At 40.5% G+C, this 19,029-nt stretch overlaps 1 protein-coding gene across 1 annotated transcript in view; it reads left to right on the top strand.

Moving 5' to 3' along the window:
• slc25a21 (solute carrier family 25 member 21) overlaps positions 1-19,029 on the top strand; it is a 104,259-nt gene that overhangs the window by 44,167 nt on the left and 41,063 nt on the right. Inside the window, exon 3 of the mRNA XM_085142821.1 lies at positions 17,360-17,408. Coding sequence (XP_084998947.1) covers positions 17,360-17,408 — 49 coding nt within the window. The remainder of the gene's footprint in view (positions 1-17,359; positions 17,409-19,029) is intronic.

The raw sequence follows: 19,029 nt of genomic DNA on the forward strand, positions 1-19,029 counted from the left end.
GCAGCCCCTGTTATGACAGCTCCCAGCGCTGTTTTGATTTAGCCAAGGCACGACACACACATCCGCAGTTATAATTCAGTAATTTGTGTTTGTGCATTCAGTGACAATTGTGACAAATGACTGGCCTCAAGTGAAACGCCTACCTGCCCCCCGTCCCGAACGCCCCCCTCCTTGTTTCCTGCCCGAGCCGACGCATGCTTACACTGCTCAGGTGTATGCTCAGAGGGCTTGCGTGCTCAGAATGAATAGGCCAGCTGACAAGGGAAATGTTTACATGAACGTGTTTGTTTTGAATGTGATTTTTATTGATGAATCATATCAACTGTGGAGGCCTGTATGATCACGTTTAGTAAGAGGGTGTCATTTTAGGTCTGCTGTTTTGTTTTGTTTTTTCTTCTTCTTGTGGTGCAACAAATCCCTAAAGGGCTTATGCACATAGTTTGTATCCTTTTCAGGCAACATGCACTCCCTGTCCGAACACACATACTCAGTCATAGACGGTAATCATTGCATCTAGCCAGCCCGCTCATTTACATTTTCCGGGGCATTTTTCATCATAAGCGCGTTCTGTCATCAATATTTGTGGGGAAATTGAGGGTTCGCAATGGAGCGGTCTTCAGCAGAACACGGAACCCATTATGGAAGCCAGGCAGCTACAGGAGGAATTCTGGTAATGTTGTATCCACAAAATGAGTTCCATTCCCTTGGAAGAGCTGTGCATAGTTAGGGATGTAATACTCATATGGAGTAGTTTATGAGGATTAAGAGGTTTTATTTAGTCTATGGGGCCAGCAAGCCTCCTCTGTGCAACCCTCATCACATCCTAGCCTCTCTCTGTTCTTGAGTGGACGACCAATGGCAAAGGAGGTCTCTGTGTTTTTGGTGGTGACAGTGTCTGACACAATCCTGTGTGCCAGCCACCATTTTCTCCACCACACTGAGCCTCAACAGGCCTGAGCTTTAACACCTGTGGCAGGTGGACTTTGTGTGTGTGCAAGGTTTTCTGGTTGTTGTTTTTTTTTTAGACGGCTTTCATTTTCTGGCCTCTTTCCAACTTATTTTATGAAATTTTAGTCCACACTTTTATTTTGAGCAAAAAGGCTTTGTGAGGCATTGACTCAGCCATAACAATGTATTCTTAAAGTTTGTTTTCTTGTATTATTATAATGATTGTAGATTTAACTTACTCGTTTAGTTGATGTGCATATTTGTGTGTGCGTGTGCTCAGGAGTGTGTGGCTTTCCTCCATGTTTTTTCCCAGAAGGAAAAGGCTCATGTTCACTCTCTAACTCGTCCTGGTAGAGGGTCAATTGCAACCATTTGGCTGCCAGTCTGATCCAAAGTAAACATTTGGAGAGAAGCACTGTACAGGCAGGTACCTGGGGGCTCTGTGTTGCTCAGTTTTGCTCTCCCCCTCCTTTCCTCCACCGCCCCCTCCCATCTCCACCTCTACTTCTTCATGCACGTCTGTGGGCCATGTTCCTCTAAAGACTGGAGAGTCGCTGCTTTTGAACCAAGCCAACTGATACACTGGGTCCGTGAGATGTTTCTACTTGTGGGACAGGCTTTGAAGAGGGTCTGATTTGTTGGCCGGGTTGGTTCTGCCTCCTTGCTGTGGTCTGGCTAGTTTAAAAGTACTGGAAGATCACAACCAGAGACAAACCAGCCTAGGTCTATTTGACATGCACGCAGAACACAAAGCACATCTCTCTCACTGTGTAAGCTATCAGAAATATGGTTTTAATTTAGGGGTCTGTGTGCCAGTTAGATTAACACAGGTCCAGGCAGGGGCCACTTTTGTTTTGTGTGTCAACAGAGGTAAGGTCTGCTGCAGATTTGCTGTGAAGTGTTGGGAGGACTTCTGGTTGGAGTGCCGCTCTGCAGCTCGCAGACTTTTGAGCCTGATGGCAGGCGACTCCTTTAACTGGGGCTGGGGAGCAGTCTGCACAGCTCAATTTTGCCCACATTAATCAAACTCACATTTCCTCACATCAGCCAGTGTGCCCATCAGCAGGGCCAGCTTGTTAGCATAATGAATTCAGGTGATTTTTACACAGAGGGCCACAGTCTTCAAAAACCAAATTCAGCTTGTTGGGAGAGGAACAAAAAATGACCTTTTTCTTTTTACACGTTGTGTTTTTTCTTGCATTTAATTTTTTCATTTAATTTCTGTATCCTTGATGGAAAAAATAGACAATATTTAAGTGTCAGAAATCATAGGGAGTTAAAGTTAAAATGGCCATTTCTGTGCCCAGTGAGTTATTTCATTTCACGCAGACTTCCTGTTGGTATGAGTGAGGTGGGGAGGGGGGGTGCAGAGGGTCAGCAAGAAAAGAAGGGGCTTGTGGGGTTGTGGAGGTGGTGGGGTGGCTGTCTGAGAGAGTGAAAGCATGCAGTCAGACAGTGGGAGAGACCTTTGCCGTCCATTCATACAGGTGCTTATAATTTGCAGCGTGTGATTAATCATTGTTGTGTTTGGGGGTGACATCTTGTTTAATGGATCTGTCCATCTCCCTTCTTTCACTGTTCAGGGGAGCTAAGCCCTAAAGTAGAATGCTTAGTCAGACATGTGTGCACACACTCAAAGAATTTCACATCAAATTGTGATTTTAAGCTTGTCTTTTTGCTTCATCACAGTCCTGCATTGGAATCTACGCTGACATTAAAGTAAAGAGAAAAAAAAATGACCGGAGTGTGAGGTAGCCAAATGCAACATGTGTGCGAGCCCACCAGCTGCCACCACACAGAGGTAGTGGTGTTTTCCGTGTATGTTTGCTTTGGGTGGAGGGCAAGCGGGCTGGTCAGCATGGCTGTAAATCAGAGTCTTTCTGATGGAACCCTGATGGACAGGAACCTAATCTGTCCCCGGTGTGTCATTATGCGCAACCTCCCAGATAGCTACAGATCCTGCTGCTCCTCTCATCTCACCCTGGTCTCAACACACACACACACACACATATGCACATACACAGGATACCCATGTCCACAGTGAGTCAGTCAGGGCAGCCTTCTGGAAACCAGAGACAGTAACAGAGACACACATGTGGAACATAAACCCGTTGAGCCAGTGTCAAGAGTTCATCGTTAGCATCTGTCATAGCAAGGTCGATGCCCAAAAAGCATTTGCTGCTCTCACACCGCAGCGGCTCACTCTTGCTCCAAATGTATACAGGCCATGCAGCTAGAGCGCTGTCGCCAAACTGGCTTCAGTAATGGCTAAACATAAGCAAACTGATGGATCCTTTTAGGACATGTCAGGATCTGTCCCAAGGCCTGACTAGCGCCTACACAACGGCCCTCACACATTGACGTGAATCGGAGCCAAGGTGTCATCTGTTAGTTTTATGAGCCTTTACATAACCAAATCCAAAAGAAAATACTGTGTTTCCATTTGACACAAAAATAAAAATGGTCACTGAAATTTATGGGGTTTTATCTCACTTTTTTTTAAAGATTCAGTTACGTTGTAATTAAATTTACTTAAATCCTCCAAAATACTCAATAAAACAGTTGCACTTTATTTTTTACAATTTATTCCATTTTACGGATCAGTTTTAAATGGTGTATGTTATGTTTTGGGAAAAACTCCTTTTAATATTGTTAGTCTGGTTACTGTGTAACTTTCTCCCCCCTTTTAAAAAACAACAACAAAAAAAACCCACTACCTCCTCTCATTCATAATTCTCTGCTGACAGTTTGGAGTTATTTCAGCTTTTCTGGCAAACGGCAGGATAAAAGCGACCACCACAAGCGTGCACGGTTCAGCTGGAGTTTGTCCAACGAGGAGATCCTGACCCCTCAATTACAGGATGATGGAGCTATTTCGTCCTTTGCGTGTTGCTGAATTTCATTAACAATTTGGCATCAACACATGTGAAATTAACTCGGTGCAGCTTTGAATTAAAGCATGTTAGCTTACATGTAAGCTCTTTTTTTGACAGTGATTTTCATGCATGTGCATTATGTGATACTCCTGGAGTATATATTTAAAGAGGCTCCTTCTAAATGCTGCTCAGTACATGTGTGACCTTTGGTTCTGTCTGTTTCCTTCAGCAGCAAGTTTCTCACAAAGCCAGAAACCGAAGAGCCAATGCTATAATCGGAGGCCATCAGAGAGACAAAACGTGGATCTGCTCCATTGACAATGAATCTGAGACCCGGAGAATGTTTGCTTGACCTTTCTCTGCATCACTTTGGACACTGAGTCAATTCAAAAAGTCGATCCCTCATTCAGTGTCAGTGAAGCAGCGCCTTGGTTTGTCTCTTAAATGACTACATCTAGAGAGCCTGGAGTCTCATTTCCAGCTCTGAGTGGCATGTGATCATGTATGCAGTCTTGACTTAACTGTCTAAGACTGCAGGTATACTGCTGTGTTTGTTCTGGTTTATGGTGGATTTCCCTAAACTGACCTTTTTTTTTTTTTACCCCCAACACTTTCAGTTCACACAGCACATGACAGAACCAGTTTCTCCCTTGCTAAGCCTCTCTGCATCTGGTACCCTATCTCTACATCTCTTATTTGTATATCTGTGACCTTGAAAGCACTGATAGGCTGAGGATAAGGCCTGTATTGTGATTAGGCCCAAGTATAGTTTCCCTGATGCTGGGTTAGCGACGTGGCACTGGGCCATCTGCCAAAACAAAAGCTGTCAGCGATGACCTGTCACGCTTTAAGCCAATAAGCCTGCCTGTCCACCCGCCTGTGACAATTTATTACCCCGTTTCAAATAATGTTGATAAATCATAGACAAAACACAAAGCTTTGCTCCTGATTGCATAATTACTGCATCCAACCACGGTCGTATGTAACATAATCACAGTCTCTCATCAGGCTCAAACCACCAGCGTGCATCTGGAGCTGCATTATGCAATGTTTGGAAAGAGACACAGCAAGCTTGCTGACAATATGTGTGAAGCTGTTCAGTTGGATGTCTTGTATGAGAGTCTTATATATAAAAGAGACATTTAAACAAGAACAACCTCCTCCCACTGTTTTCAAGTGCTGGAACATATTTTGACTGTGTTTAAGCAGTGATGGCTGAGTGCATTTACACTTGGTAATGGCTTCCTGCCTTTAACTCTCTCGGCTTAAGACAAGGTGGAACCATGCGGGTACTTCCCCTTTGCTACTGCAGCGAGTCTAGCTTCTACTCCTATAGCAGCCTTGTAGCTCTTCTCTTTTTGCCCCTTATACTTTTCAGGCAGCCCAGAACAAAAAGGACAGACCACCCCGTGAGCCTTTTCACTCTCTTTCCTACTGTATCACTTCTACCATGGATAGTTTGTTGCCTGAAAGATGGTATCACTCTTCAGGAATGTCCGCTGGTTTTTCAGTCCCTGCATCATTTGCATTTATCTACCTTGCAGCCTTACCCAGTGCCCACAAAGATTGTATGTTTGGAGAACGTCCTACCATGATGCATCCCGAAATGTCAGCCAAAATGCACTTTCTTCCAGGTGGCATGAAGCCTGGGTCCGCAGAAGATTTCTGCACTGGCTGGATTTTCAACCTCAAGCTAGATCCTGAGCTGCAAAGTTACAACTTTGCACATGGTAGCTTTTCTAGCTTTATATGGCTCCCACACAGGTGCTCAACAGCCTTATAACACTGAAAGTAATGGTCTTCTCTTTTTTAAAAGATGAGTCACTGGACTCAGCCTTAGTGTCCATCCAGCCTGCTGTAGACAGCAGCTTGTAACGGGGGGACTTCAGCACATAGACACAAGGTGTTAACAACTAATTAAAGAATTTACTGCCTCACTAAAACTCCATTATTGGTGTTCCCTCCCAATTATTGGCTCTATTATCAGCTTTTATGGACTCAGGTGAGCTTCCGGGGGAATTTACGCTTGTTTTGGCCGAGCGGTCAGTTCTGTCTCCATTTTTTTTTAAAACAAAGAAAAATTGATTGTCTATGACAACTGTATAGCAGATACTAAAATCTTACAGTTATTACAGTGACACACTCAACTGGTGGTTAATTTCCCATTTCCTTGATACATTAAATAAGGTTTCTGCAGCTGCTTTCCTTTCTCTCAGGCAGTCATCTTTTGTCAATGGCCACATGTGCTTTCCACCCCCCCTCTCTCTTTCTCTCACCTCTTTGTGTATTAATCCATCTCTGTCTCACATCCATCCACTAGGTGACAGTAATGACACAGCTCTCCCCTCTGGGGGTTGAAGATGGGATGAGGTGTAATTTTTATTTACAAAACGTGAATTTTCTAAGAACTATAGGTTACAGCCAGAGAAGTGATGTTATAGCGACGCGGTGACGTGGCTGTGAAGTTAATGCTGGCAGTGCACGTGGTGAAAACTCTACTTACTACCCATTTACCATTCTGCTCCACATCACTCAGCAGCATATAAAGACTCGGCATAATGGCCCATGTGCTGTGTATCTGTACAATTTCATAAAAATTCTAGAGGTTGTTATTTTAGCTGTGAAATTGTAGTCAGCAGCGACTTTTTTATTCTCGTCTAGGAAGTAGTCGTGATGTTTTTCCCAGCACCACTGGATCTCGTCAGCCCTAGCAAACCCCCTCGGTGCCACTTTGCATCTCAAATCAGAGCAAAACCCGAGTAGTTTCAATCCTATTTGTCTTACATCGCATAACCTTGAAGCCTTATCATTTGAGCGTCCAACTAACCAAGCTAAAGTTTCATATGAACTGACTTTGAACTCACTATTACATATGTATTTTTATATGTATGAAAATGTGTGAGGACATTTCAAACATTTATAGAGTTAAAAAATATTCTGTATCCCAAAATATGTGGTCATATTATTAACCCAACTTTTTTTGGTGTAAATATTAGTTCATGCAGAAGAAGCTAAATATATGCAACTATAAAATTGTTGCTAATTAAATGTGTTTTATTGTCATCGCTTACTCAAAATTCAGCCATGAAGTGATCTGTTCAAGCTATATCATTATATATAGATTTTCTCAGCATAATTTTTAGCTCCTGGCCAAAGTCAGTGGAGCAGGTGACAAAATGTTAAGCTTCGTAACTGGCTAAATTGATATATTGCAGTCAAGTGAAATTCTCCCTTATTTGCACCTTTAAGGAAACTTTCCGATGCAGCTGCTCCTCTTTTGCATAGATGGTTGAAGTGCCGATCTGATTGGCAGCACGCAAGTTGATTCAGGTGCAGTCATTGGTGTCTGGTGTCATACATTTTTGATCCAATCATCCTTGGTAATTCCACCGAATTTGTGCCAAACTAGTAACTCATGTCTTTTGCCCACTTATCTGCAAATGAAGCACAACTGCCAGTTAAGCCAATTGGCTTTGATAGGGGTTGTTTTCTAACAGACAAAAGCAGAGAAGAGTGTGCGAGAGTACAGCTTTTTAAAGGTATTATACCGGAAGGTGAAAATTATGCAACAATTTTTGTAAAAGCAGAAGTTCATGTGGTGTGTGTGTGTGTGTGTAGGTCTGCCTTATATAACAAAGGGTGAGGTTTTACCTTCAGTGATGGAGAACAATTACTCTGCTGTAAGACTAGTATTGAGGAAAGCCATTGATATCCAAAGATGCTTTTAACAAAGAGCGTTATTTCTAGCCATTGTTGCCATCTCAGGTATGAGGAATGTAGTTTGTTACTGTGTTCAGCAATAATACTTTTTTCATTTATCAACAAACAAGGATAATTACTCTCTAAATTATTAACTCAATAAATGCAATATTTGCTGTTTTTTAAGATGAATGTACACCATCCAGGCACAGTTCTGCGCCCTTTCAGTTAATTTCCGCTTTTTTTCACACTGTCAACATGCTCTCATTAGCTGATGCCATTAAAATAATTCAGTTTAAAGAAATGATTTAAACCCTGCACATAAGTGCTCCTAATTTTAATTTCTGTCACAAGTTTTGGTTTATATTTTGATTTCTCTGCTTACTTTCCAGCTAGTTTTCACTCCTTCCCCAGAGCACAGTTGGTAATTGTGTAGTGTGTACTGTGAAGCTGGCCTGTCATAGCTCGTAGTCCATTTGTTATAGTGACAGTCTATATATCAGGCTTTTTAGATTATGGAAAATACTCAAAAGTCATTCCACCTAACGTATGAGAACATCAGAGGTACCCCAGGGGAACAAGTATAAGCTGAGAATCAATTTGCTCTTCAACACTTCGGTAGCAGTGCTTACTGCTCATTTTCTTCTCCAGTATCATTACATGGCGGAGGAGAGTTGTGTAATAGTGTAATTATTTAACATGTGCAGACTAGAACAATGTGGGGTGATGACCACAAAATAATGTCTAAAGGCTGACATAATGTGCACTAAACAAGCTTAGCACCACGTATACACACATGCCAGCCCGCATAATGGCTGAAAGAGTTGTTTTTAAAAACAGAGGACATTTGACAACAGCAGTCAAATATTTTGATCCAGAGAGTCATTTCAGGGCTATATCAGTTTCAGTGTGCAAATCCACTGTAGAATAAACTTATTGGAGAAAATAAACATCTCAGTTTCTTTGTTATTGTCTGAAGTCATGATGGTAGAGAGGAGTTTGTGGAGAGGACGAGCTGTTTATGTTTTTGCACTGTTTTGGTTACCTGTAATCTCTCTCTATCAAGGCTCTGTGTAGATGGTGTGAAAGTGAAATCTCTCTGCCCGGAGTGAGCTTAATGCTATAGTTCCTTTTGTTAAAGACATGTCTTACGTCTAAATATTGTCACAAATTAATTTATATATAATATTGTAATACATAGTAATAAAATCAACTGGTACCAACAGTCAAGAAGCATGCACTTTGTTTCCTGGCCAGATCTGACCTGTAGGCTTAATCTGAGGTTTCGCACCGGCAGGTTATTTTTTAGGGAAAGTACACAAAGTGGATGTGTAAAGACATGTGAAAATAATTATTAATGTTTTCAAGCGAAAACATTTGATGAGCCTCGGACATATAATTTGAGTTAAAAATTACATGGTTTTCACCTGCTGATTTGGCAGATGTTACACTGGGCTTGTAGAGGCAGTTGAATGAAATGGGTGGCTGCAAAGCCTCCGGAAATAAAAACATATCCTTAAGACGTTTGTGTCTGTCATGCATAATGGTGGAAGTTCAAATCCCGGTATTTCTTTTATCAAATATTTGTGTGAATTAAATCTAATTCTTTGCCTAGAAAAATCCAAACACTTATATAATATATATATAATAAAATATCCCCTCTGACGTCATTCCTTTAATGGTTCATTCCTTTAATTCCTTTAAGATGGACTGATGCCCGGATTGTAGTGAAGTAGCAAGGAAACGTATTAACAGTTTTGCCCGTGCTACACTTACCACTTATTTTTAATAAAATGACAGCTTTGTTTGGAGATTATATTTAACCATATTTTATATTTCACATATAAAAATATTCAGTGCATTTACATTTGACTTTAATTTTTTAAATAAAATGTATAAATCATCTGTATACGTAAAACAGCTTTTTTGAATCTTAAATTTGCTCAGGAACTTTTAAGTTTAAGAGGAACTGTAGTAATAGTTGTTAGTGGCTCTGTTGTTAATTGTATTGTCATTTTTCAATTGGGTTTGTGTTACAAATACTGATCTATACTTCAGGCAGCTCCTTGTCTCTCCTTTTTGACGGAAATAAAAGTCTCAGTCTGTTAAAAATGTAAAGTGTTTTACAACAAAGAATAAAAGAATGTATTTTTAATGGTATGAGAAACAAGTATAACATAGTCAAATGTTTTTAATTTTTTTACTACTGCTGTTGGATTGTTTTATCTCGTGACCTGTCACAACCCACAGGTTGGGGAACAACTGGTTTCCTGTGGACAATGTAGCAGCTCAAACCTCCTGAAGGGTTTATAGTTGCATGTTGCGCTCATATTTGTAGAGCCATACTTCACACCCTCTAACCTTTGTTAGAGGATTACAGAGTTTATTTAGATGGTGACAGGTGTCCTGCAGGAGTTGGAGAAAATTTGCTTAAAAAGCAATCCTCATGAAAGAAATCACCCTGAGAGGACACGGAGCACTTCCTGTCAAACATCAGTTACACCAGGTTTTGCATCCATTTTGTACCCTTTTCTTCTCCGCCTGATAGCCACTTCCGCCTTCCCGGTGTAGCTATTTGCATCGTATTGTTTTTCCTACAGATGGCCATGTAGAGAAAAAAGAAAAGATGTCACCACAGGTTTTAAGAAACCAGTGACAGTAATGAAGGATGCAGGCTCTCACACTGACACTGATATCTATCATTTGTCTGTCAGGGCAGACAGCTCAGGTTGACCCAGTCAGCTGCACATGCACCTGACTCACCTTTACACTTCCATCAATATCGCAGAGTTCATCTCAAGTTTGACAGACAGAGACAGAGTCATGCTTTCCCTGTGCATAGCCAGTGGGGGAAATATGCCATGACTTCCAAGATAAATCTAAACTGGAGACAGCACACTTATGGAATAATCAATATACCATTTGCAAATGGAATATTCTAGTCAGCATATTCCATGATAAATGCAGTCTTTCTTTGTTTCCTCCTACCATTTATTAAGGCCAGAAAACAGAAAAATAAATAAATAAAATAAGGAGCTGTTTGATTTGATGGAAATTGCTCAACTGTTACACAAAAAGGCGGCAGTATAAGGTGAAGGGAAAGGATTCTTTTTTTTCACTCACTTCTTGCCAACTCATGCATTTATGGCTTCTGACCTGCAAACAGGGCATGCCAAGGCTCTGCAGGAGACAGGAAATGTGTCATTTATTATTAAGAACTTATTTATTTTAACATAGAAGAGGAATTGCATAAAAACTATCTGGGATGGTGAAACTCTGAATGTGTTCTTAAAGATTTGAAAAGTAATTTGAAGTGTTTACAAGCATTGTAATTCCCAGTTTTGCCCTTTTTAATTCTACCGCACTGCAACGTGGAAGATACTTTATGTCTATAAATGTATGTAACAGTTTGTTTGTCTTACAAAGGAGAGAAATAACTTAATTCTAGTTTTAACATCCTGAACCTTTTAGATCTAATAGTTTAGCTTCAATGGCTTAGAACTTCTCAACGTCGGTGAGAATATCCACAGTGTGTGCCTTATGATGTAGTAGACATCTCAGACCCAGAGAAAGTGTGAATGCCTGCACTTCATGTCAGAGCCCCCCGGGGGTAAAAAAGAAATCCCCCACTGTCACTAGAGATGGCCCTGCTTGTTTTTCTAAGCAGCCTTTGAGCTTTTTCAAGTGTAGAATTAGGGAGTGTTTGGGGACTTAACTGGGAAGTTTCTGCACTCCCACAACAGGAAGCATGATTGGTGATATTTGTGATTAATAGCTCATAATACCCCTGTCTATCTCTCTGTCTTTCTCTCAGGCTCACTCTCTCGGCTTTCTTTTTCCGCATGTACTAAGCTTTCTTTTAAATAAATAAATTCATATGCAGTAAGTTTCTCCATATATGATTTAGATGACCCATTCCTAGAAGAAAAAGTCACTAAGATGCCTTATTCATTATTCCTTTAGATAATGAAGAAATGCTTTTTGGCTACTTTAGTTACCTCTCTTTTTAATTATCTGTAATATACAGGTTTATTTTCTAGAAAGGCATTTCACTTTCTCCCCGTGGCATCATTATACACTCATGACAGATAGCTTGTGCTATGATTGGATGAAAATGGTTTATACTCCATTTCAGTTTTAATGTGATCAGTTTGGAACCATTACACCAGCTGTTTTCTGTGAAAACACCTTTGGCTCAAGGGCTGTATTTCAGTACTATGGTTTGCCTTACTTGGTAGTAACTAAAGTTTAATGGCTTGACCGAAACAGGGAGACCCCATGTTATTTGGGCACTTTTATGTCACATTTATATCATGCACTTCCTCAATTTGTCTTGTTTTTTTATTTTATTTTTTACATATATACGTATATATATGTATGTGCGTGTGCGTACGTGTGTGTGTGTGTATTGGGTTTTGTTTTGTTAAATAGCACGAAAGTGAAGATGCAGCCAAAATAAACCGTGACTTACTTATCTGGTGATTCCCATGAGTTCATTATCTCTACCGCTGCATTTTTTAATTTATCTGATCGCAAAGACATTCTTCTTTCATTTGTCCCTTTGTCCCTTCTTTCTGCTTTAAAAGAGCTTAAAATTAAGTTGATTTTCTAAATCAGCGTGCCCAGCCTCGCTGCTGATGGATATCATGTTGGCTTTGTGACTGCAGTGGAGCAACACCTTGCAGGGTTTGTTTAGCATTCCAGGTCCGATGTGTTTTGAAAGGTATTAATGGAGGACATGGAGGCATGAGATATTTCCTGCAGGTTCAGTCAGGTGCCCTTGTTAAAACTCGAGTCGGCCTGCAAGGTGACGCTTTGTCATTATGACACTCATGCTTCTTGTCACGCCTTGAAACCACAGAGCAAGCTCCGATTTTCTGCTCTGGCTCTCAATGAACCAAGTAATACGTTGGTTTTGGAAAACAATTAGCAATGTTGGATCGGTTTTAAAATGCATTAGAAAAAAATTCACTAAGCTGTTTATCTGTCACCTTTTATTTTTATCTCTTCGTGCTCTTCATGATATTTCACTAACAAAGTGTACAATTTACATAATTTTGACATCTCTACAACTTTGAAAGTGTCAGTATTTTATAGAATTAATTAAAATAAGTTATTATTAAATTTAAATAATTTATATATTATAAATATTGTTAAGAAAGTAGTGTTTAAGCCATTGTTTGAGATTATAGCATTCATTGGGTCAAGTAAGCATGAGAAATAACCAGCTAGTTTGTCTTTCAAGTATTAGCCCCTTAAACAAGGAAAATCTTGCTTCCAAGCAGTGACCTTCTCCTTGTGGTTGCTGGGAATTACAGTCATTCAATGTGTGTCTTGGCATGATGGATGACACCTGCACCCATTGAGCAATCATTCCCTGGTGCGCTATTGTTGTTCTTTCTCACTTTTGCGTGGGAGCAAACTGTATGCATTCCCATGCCAAAACCAATGAAGATAATCATCTCATCTGTGTGATGTATGATCTTCTTTCTTTGGACAAGTTATCAGACGACCTGGAATGTCTGAATACCCATGCTACCAGTGAAGCTACTTGTTGGTTCTGCTCCAAAGAGTCACTGCACTGTGTAGGAAAAAAAAAAAGATTGATGCAGCAGTTTTTAACACCGATCCTCGTTGTTTTTCAGACATGTGGTGAATGTGAGAGCCAAAATAAAAGCTCTTTTTCACCACTCTGCATTGGCGATGGGCATAAAATTCACCTGATGTTGTGCCACATTAATCTCATCTCTTTTGTTTCCACTGCTCAGTTCACCTTCACACTGCATCTTAGCCTTGAATGCATGTGTCTGAAATACAAGTGTGGCGGCGTATATTTAAGTGTGTCTAAATGGCTGCGCTCCAGACACTCCTTTGCCATTAGAGCGTGCGCCTCCGTGTGTGTATATGTGTGTCTGCAATTTCCTGAATGACAAGCCCTGTCAGTACTATTGTGTATCAGAAATAAAAGAACCTTTAAATAATGGAATTTTCTAATATGCAACTCACTGATGCATGGCAAAGTCATAAACATCAACCAGATGGCGGGTCACTGTAATATTAGGCTCCTCCTTACAGCTGGAGGAGGGAAGCAATTGCAGAAAGAGTTGCAGCCAAACTCGGGCTAAATATAAGAAAAGTTCAGTAGTATCATCCCTTCAGTGCGTCCTCAGCATGCTCGGTGACTGCATCAGAGACTGTTGAGTGTGAAGTGCTCTCAAGAGTGTGTGGGTTCACTATGGCCGCACTGTATGATTAAAAAGCATTTTGCACTGGCAGTTGGAACAGAAAGGCAGGATACACTGGGGCACAGTGGTGTGAGAATGTCGAGGAAATTACATACTTGGTTTTTTACACAGAGACAGTTTGATGAAGTGTTTCCATTGGACATTAGCAGGAAAAAAATGAGCTGTCTAACATAATTGTTTGGAATTAATTGCTTCTCTGAGAATAGTCTCTATAAATCAGAATTTATTGCAGCAACAACTTGCATCTTTTGTGGACCTGTCATCACTTATGTAATTGCTGTGCCCTTTCTCGCATTGTATTCTTTGTACTTTGAGTGAGAGGACACGCCGCATCATTGTTCTGTTTTATTCCACCTAGTTTTCCCCAAATGCAAATATGTTGACTTGGAGTTATCAAAATAATTACAAATTGGTTGCATACAACTAGCTGCTGTTTACAGGTTTTTTAACAAATAGAAAACTTCAGTGTGATTATATGTGCTAATATAAAATTGATTTCTAACACAAATGAATCGATTGCTGCTGGAAATCACTATGGAGTGTCTTATAAAAACTGCTGTGTGTGTGAGATGTCATGTAGAGGTCAGTTTAGGATTATGGCCACAAACTTTATTTTTTTTCTTCAAGTCCACACAGCCTGTCAGTTCATCTGCCATCAACTCTTCTTCAGTTGTCCTGTTTGCAAGGGTGTTAGACAAATACTCAGACAAACACAGCTGAGTTTTGCATTAGTGCTTGTCATCACTTAATCCTTTTGCAACTGCCATCTTGGAGGAACAAAGCAGCATACATTGCTAACTGACACGCTGTGGTCCATAATGCACTTAGACTTACATAATGATACCCTGAGAAGTGAAACACACCTCATGAATTGCTGTACCTAAATTGCATACTGTGGCAGACCTGTCAGTTGGTGAAGAGTATTCTACTTATACTTATAATATGTATCCTTTAGGCCCAGTTTCCCATACATAGATTAAACCTAGTCCTAAATCAAAAGTTGTTTTTCAGTAGGGATTAGATTTTTCTGTTAGTCTAGGGTTACATTTAATCCATGTATGGGAAACTGGATGACAGATTTCCTGTAATCTAAGGCCCGAAAAACTAGAGTAATCATTTTAGTAAAGTATTCAGATGTGCACAGATAGTCACACCATAGTGTAATGGTTTACACTTCCCTTTGGAGGAGACACACATCTCCTATGGGGTTGCATCAGGAACAGCATGTGGGGGAAAAATCTGCCGAATGAAATGTGCCGAGCCGCCTGCTGTGTCGACCTCTTGTGAATAAGTCAACGGCCAAAAGAAGCATCTTCGTCTTTTTCTCTATTTAGATACGCACAGATGCAAAATGTATTTCATGGTTTTAAAAAAATGTAAATAATAGATTACTAATAGATTTTCTGCTCTGTTGTTTTCAGTGTAATTTCTGGTTTGTTTTAATCTTTGCCCATTCTACAACCTACAGACACGGGCTTTTATTTAGCCATAAAAAATGTAGTAGCACCTTTTGTTATGATACAAGTAGTAATGGCTAACTCATATTTCATTTCCACATCAATTCACGTAAATCCGTTTTGCATTTTCCCTCCATTACACTTAATGCGGGAGCAATCCTGCTCTGCTGACTATGGCGTGGTGTTGGACCTATTTTACATGCGACTCCTGCTTTACTTTTAACTTAGATCACACAGAGGCTCACAATGAGTTGGGGAGAGTTGTATGTCTTTATCTTTGTTTGCCTTCCTCACAAGTGTCCACTGTTTGAAGAAGTTGCCTCTTTTTCCCCTTTGCACTTCCTCCTCTAGATCACCTTGAGCATGTTCAGTCATTTCCCAGAAAGTGCACAGGCTGATCGAGCAAACAGGCAGGTTTGGTTTCCTCATGTAATCTGATTACCCGTTGAAAGATTTGACGCGCCTCGTCTTCACATCAGGCCTATTAATAGAGAGGACAGAAAACAATCTGTCCAATGGACGGTTGCATTTACCTCTCCAGCGCAGTGTCATTAAGAACCAAAGTCAGGTCAACTGAGCCGTAACAGATGGAATTTTGTTTGACTCTCTGCCACTGGCAGCTTGGTTCAGTGCTTCTTAGTTCTCCCATTCGTACATTAAGATGCAACTGTAGACAAAGTAATTTTTACTGTGGTATTTCACTTGATAATTACTTCCCTGGAAAAACCCCAGAAGACACACGCTTTTATAGACAATATGTTTAATTGAGCAAATTAGAACGACCCCATATTGCACAGCAGCTGTGTACACACACAGTGGAATCTGCAAGGGAAGCCCTCAGAGCCCCAGTAAAGGGATGCAGTGAGAATCGCCAGTTAAAAAAAAAAATCCTGATTGAGTCAGAGAGCCTCCGTGCCAAAGCAGTGGCTTTTCAACACAGATGCACATAGTTAGCGTGTGTGTGAAACCTCAGAGTCTTTCAATGATCACCCGGCTGCATTGATTCTGCTGGCATATTGCTGATGTACTGGGTTTGCACGGGTGATATAGTCGGTGGCTTCAGCACTCAGAGGGTTTTTGGAAAGAAAAAGAAGTCTTGCCGGATCTCTCATTCAGACCAATCCATAAAAAACTGAGAATTACTGAAGTAGCTGCTGTTTCCAAAAGGCAGAGTGATAATCATGATGATGAGGTTCTTATGTAAAGTTGCCAGGACTTGCACGGGTTGCACCTCAAAACCATTTGGTAGAAACATGAAAAAATGTATTTTTACAGAACTTTCCAATTTAAATGGGTTTAAAATGAAAGCGAAACATATCACATGAACGAACATTCACTGTTTTTTCCCCGGTTAGACGTTAAACAAGCTTCTTATCAGATTGTTTACAGGGTGACTGTCACACACACTGTGTTGCTATCTGATGGTCACAGAGATTTCGCATACATCTACGAGTTCACATGATCGATGTGGAAGATTTGACTGGCTCACAGCACTGATGTGATTTACAAAAACAGAACAAGAAGACTAACAGAAAAGTCATAACAAAAAAAATAGACTGATAAACGATATCACTTTTTGTAGATTATTTATTATTTTATTCACATTTAGTTATGTTTTACTAAAATCTCTAAAAAAAATTGTGTGCATGGTATGGCCGGCTGTCCCAAACCTAAATATGCTCAGTTTGGACTAAGTAGCAATTGCTGAGCATTTGGAAAGCCAACTTGAAACTATAGAGACTCAAACTCATAATTTTCAATTACTCTCATTTCTGACAAACGTATGCTGCCAATTAATCTTTCTTCAACATACTTAATGCTGTCTTAACCATCAGAAATGTCTGGTTTCTGTTTGTAGTCCAGTTGTATTGACCAGTCATGTTTGAGCAGGCTTTGGTTTCATGCTGGTAAACAGTCTGTGCGGAACGCAGAAGGAGTGCATTTGCAGAAATACAATCTTGAAACCGTTGGAAATCATCCAGTGACTGATAAAAAAATGCTTTTCATTTATCTTCATTCGTAAGCAGTCATCAGTGCAGTGAACAAAAAAGAAAGCAAGGAAAATAGAGAACTGATTACCTATTCTTTTTAAAGTGACTAATCTTGACTGTTTTTTTTCTTTTACTTTTTTTAGGTCTGGTAGAGATCTGCTTGATGCATCCCCTCGATGTGGTGAAGACGAGGTGAGCCGCATTTTCAAAATAAAAAATTCCTGCAATACCTTTACCAAATGGCTACTTACAAGTACGCCATTTCAGTCCACATCTGCCTTGAATCTTCTTGGTGGGCATTTGCATCTATGCTGTGAAGTTCCGAGCATACCAGGTCCCCCAGCTCGGCATGCCAAGCCAGTTCTGCAATCCACATTTAAGCGGGCCAAGACAAATGCCAAGAGCCTCAGATGTTTTGTGGAAAATGAAATGCATCATTTACCCATTTATTCCTCACACAATGTTAAGGTTAGATGTTTTCTGTTTTTAAGTCACTCTTCTTTTTTTTGCCTCGTTACCTAATTAAAAAAAAGGCCCAGACCTTTTCTTTCTGAGACAGACAAGGACTTGCAGAATAAAGCCCATGTCACCGAATCTGTTTGCAGTGTTTTAATGCCTTGTTTCCGTTACCATCTCCTGTTTGTGTGTTATGCAAGAGCGGCAGCAGTCACGAGCTGCAGAGTGATCAGGAGCCTCACACCACAGCGTCTCAGCCAGCCATAAACAGGTCGTGGGCTACTACTAAAGCTTTATAGGCTTTCACAGGCCCAGCCAAGACCCCTGGCTTCGTTCTGGGCCCCCCTACCCCCATTCACTACTTGTCCGTAAATTGTGCAGCTTTTTCTGTCATTTACGGCTGCAGTTTCTTGGTAAATAAATTGCTCGGCGTGCCTTTTAAAAAAGTGAGATGGTTGCACTTTAAAGGCAGTGCCACCACCAGAACACAGAAAAGGAAGCACGGGGGATAAAAGCCAGGGGTGAGCGGTGTTGTATTAGTCGATATTCGATACTTTGAAGGCATACCGTGTGATTTATGGTCATGTGTGGAAGCTATTGGGGTTTATTACAGGTAAGTCTTGAGCTCTGCCTGTCCATCCTCACACAGGGTCAGGGTTAAAAGTGCACTCACTATTTGCTTTGTAATGCTCTTCCTTAAAAAGTGGTAAAAGCTGCACTAAAACTGGACAGGTTTATCTGTTTGTTTTCTGTTTGTGTCGCCATGTGTTGACGTTGATAGGCAGATTTTGGCTGGGAATTGGTCAGTGTAATCTGATTCCTTTCGGTCTTAAATAGGGGATTTTTTAAAATGTATTTAAATCACCACTATAGTCAGTATATGAATTTATAAACAACAGGTAGTTGCTGTTTATTTAGCGTGATAATGACACACACAGCTTGTATCTTTGCCGTACACATACAATGCCATGTATGTGTAAATATGCATTCACACTGTACATGTTCACACATGTTCTAACACTTAGTATCTACACATGAATTCATAAACCAAGCATTACATACCAGCTAATTGGGAAACTGAGGGAGCTGAAATCTATTAGCAGGAACCTTGGAGCCGAGACGCAGACACACCTCCACTGGGTTTCTCTCGCTCTCTGTGTCTCTCCCTCTCTCTCTCAGGCATGGCTCTTATTAGGCACTGGCTCCTGCTTTATTGTCCACCGGTCCAAATTGAACAGCAACTGGTGTAAATTTACTTTTTTCCACCAACACAGAATCAAAGGAGCTTTTTTTTTCTTCCTTTTTTCCCTTTCTCCCTTTTTCTTTCTTTTAAAGTAAACCCGCCTTAATGTGTACC

This window comes from Neolamprologus multifasciatus, chromosome 19 (assembly GCF_963576455.1).
Source record: "Neolamprologus multifasciatus chromosome 19, fNeoMul1.2, whole genome shotgun sequence".
NCBI classification, from domain to species: domain Eukaryota; kingdom Metazoa; phylum Chordata; class Actinopteri; order Cichliformes; family Cichlidae; genus Neolamprologus; species Neolamprologus multifasciatus.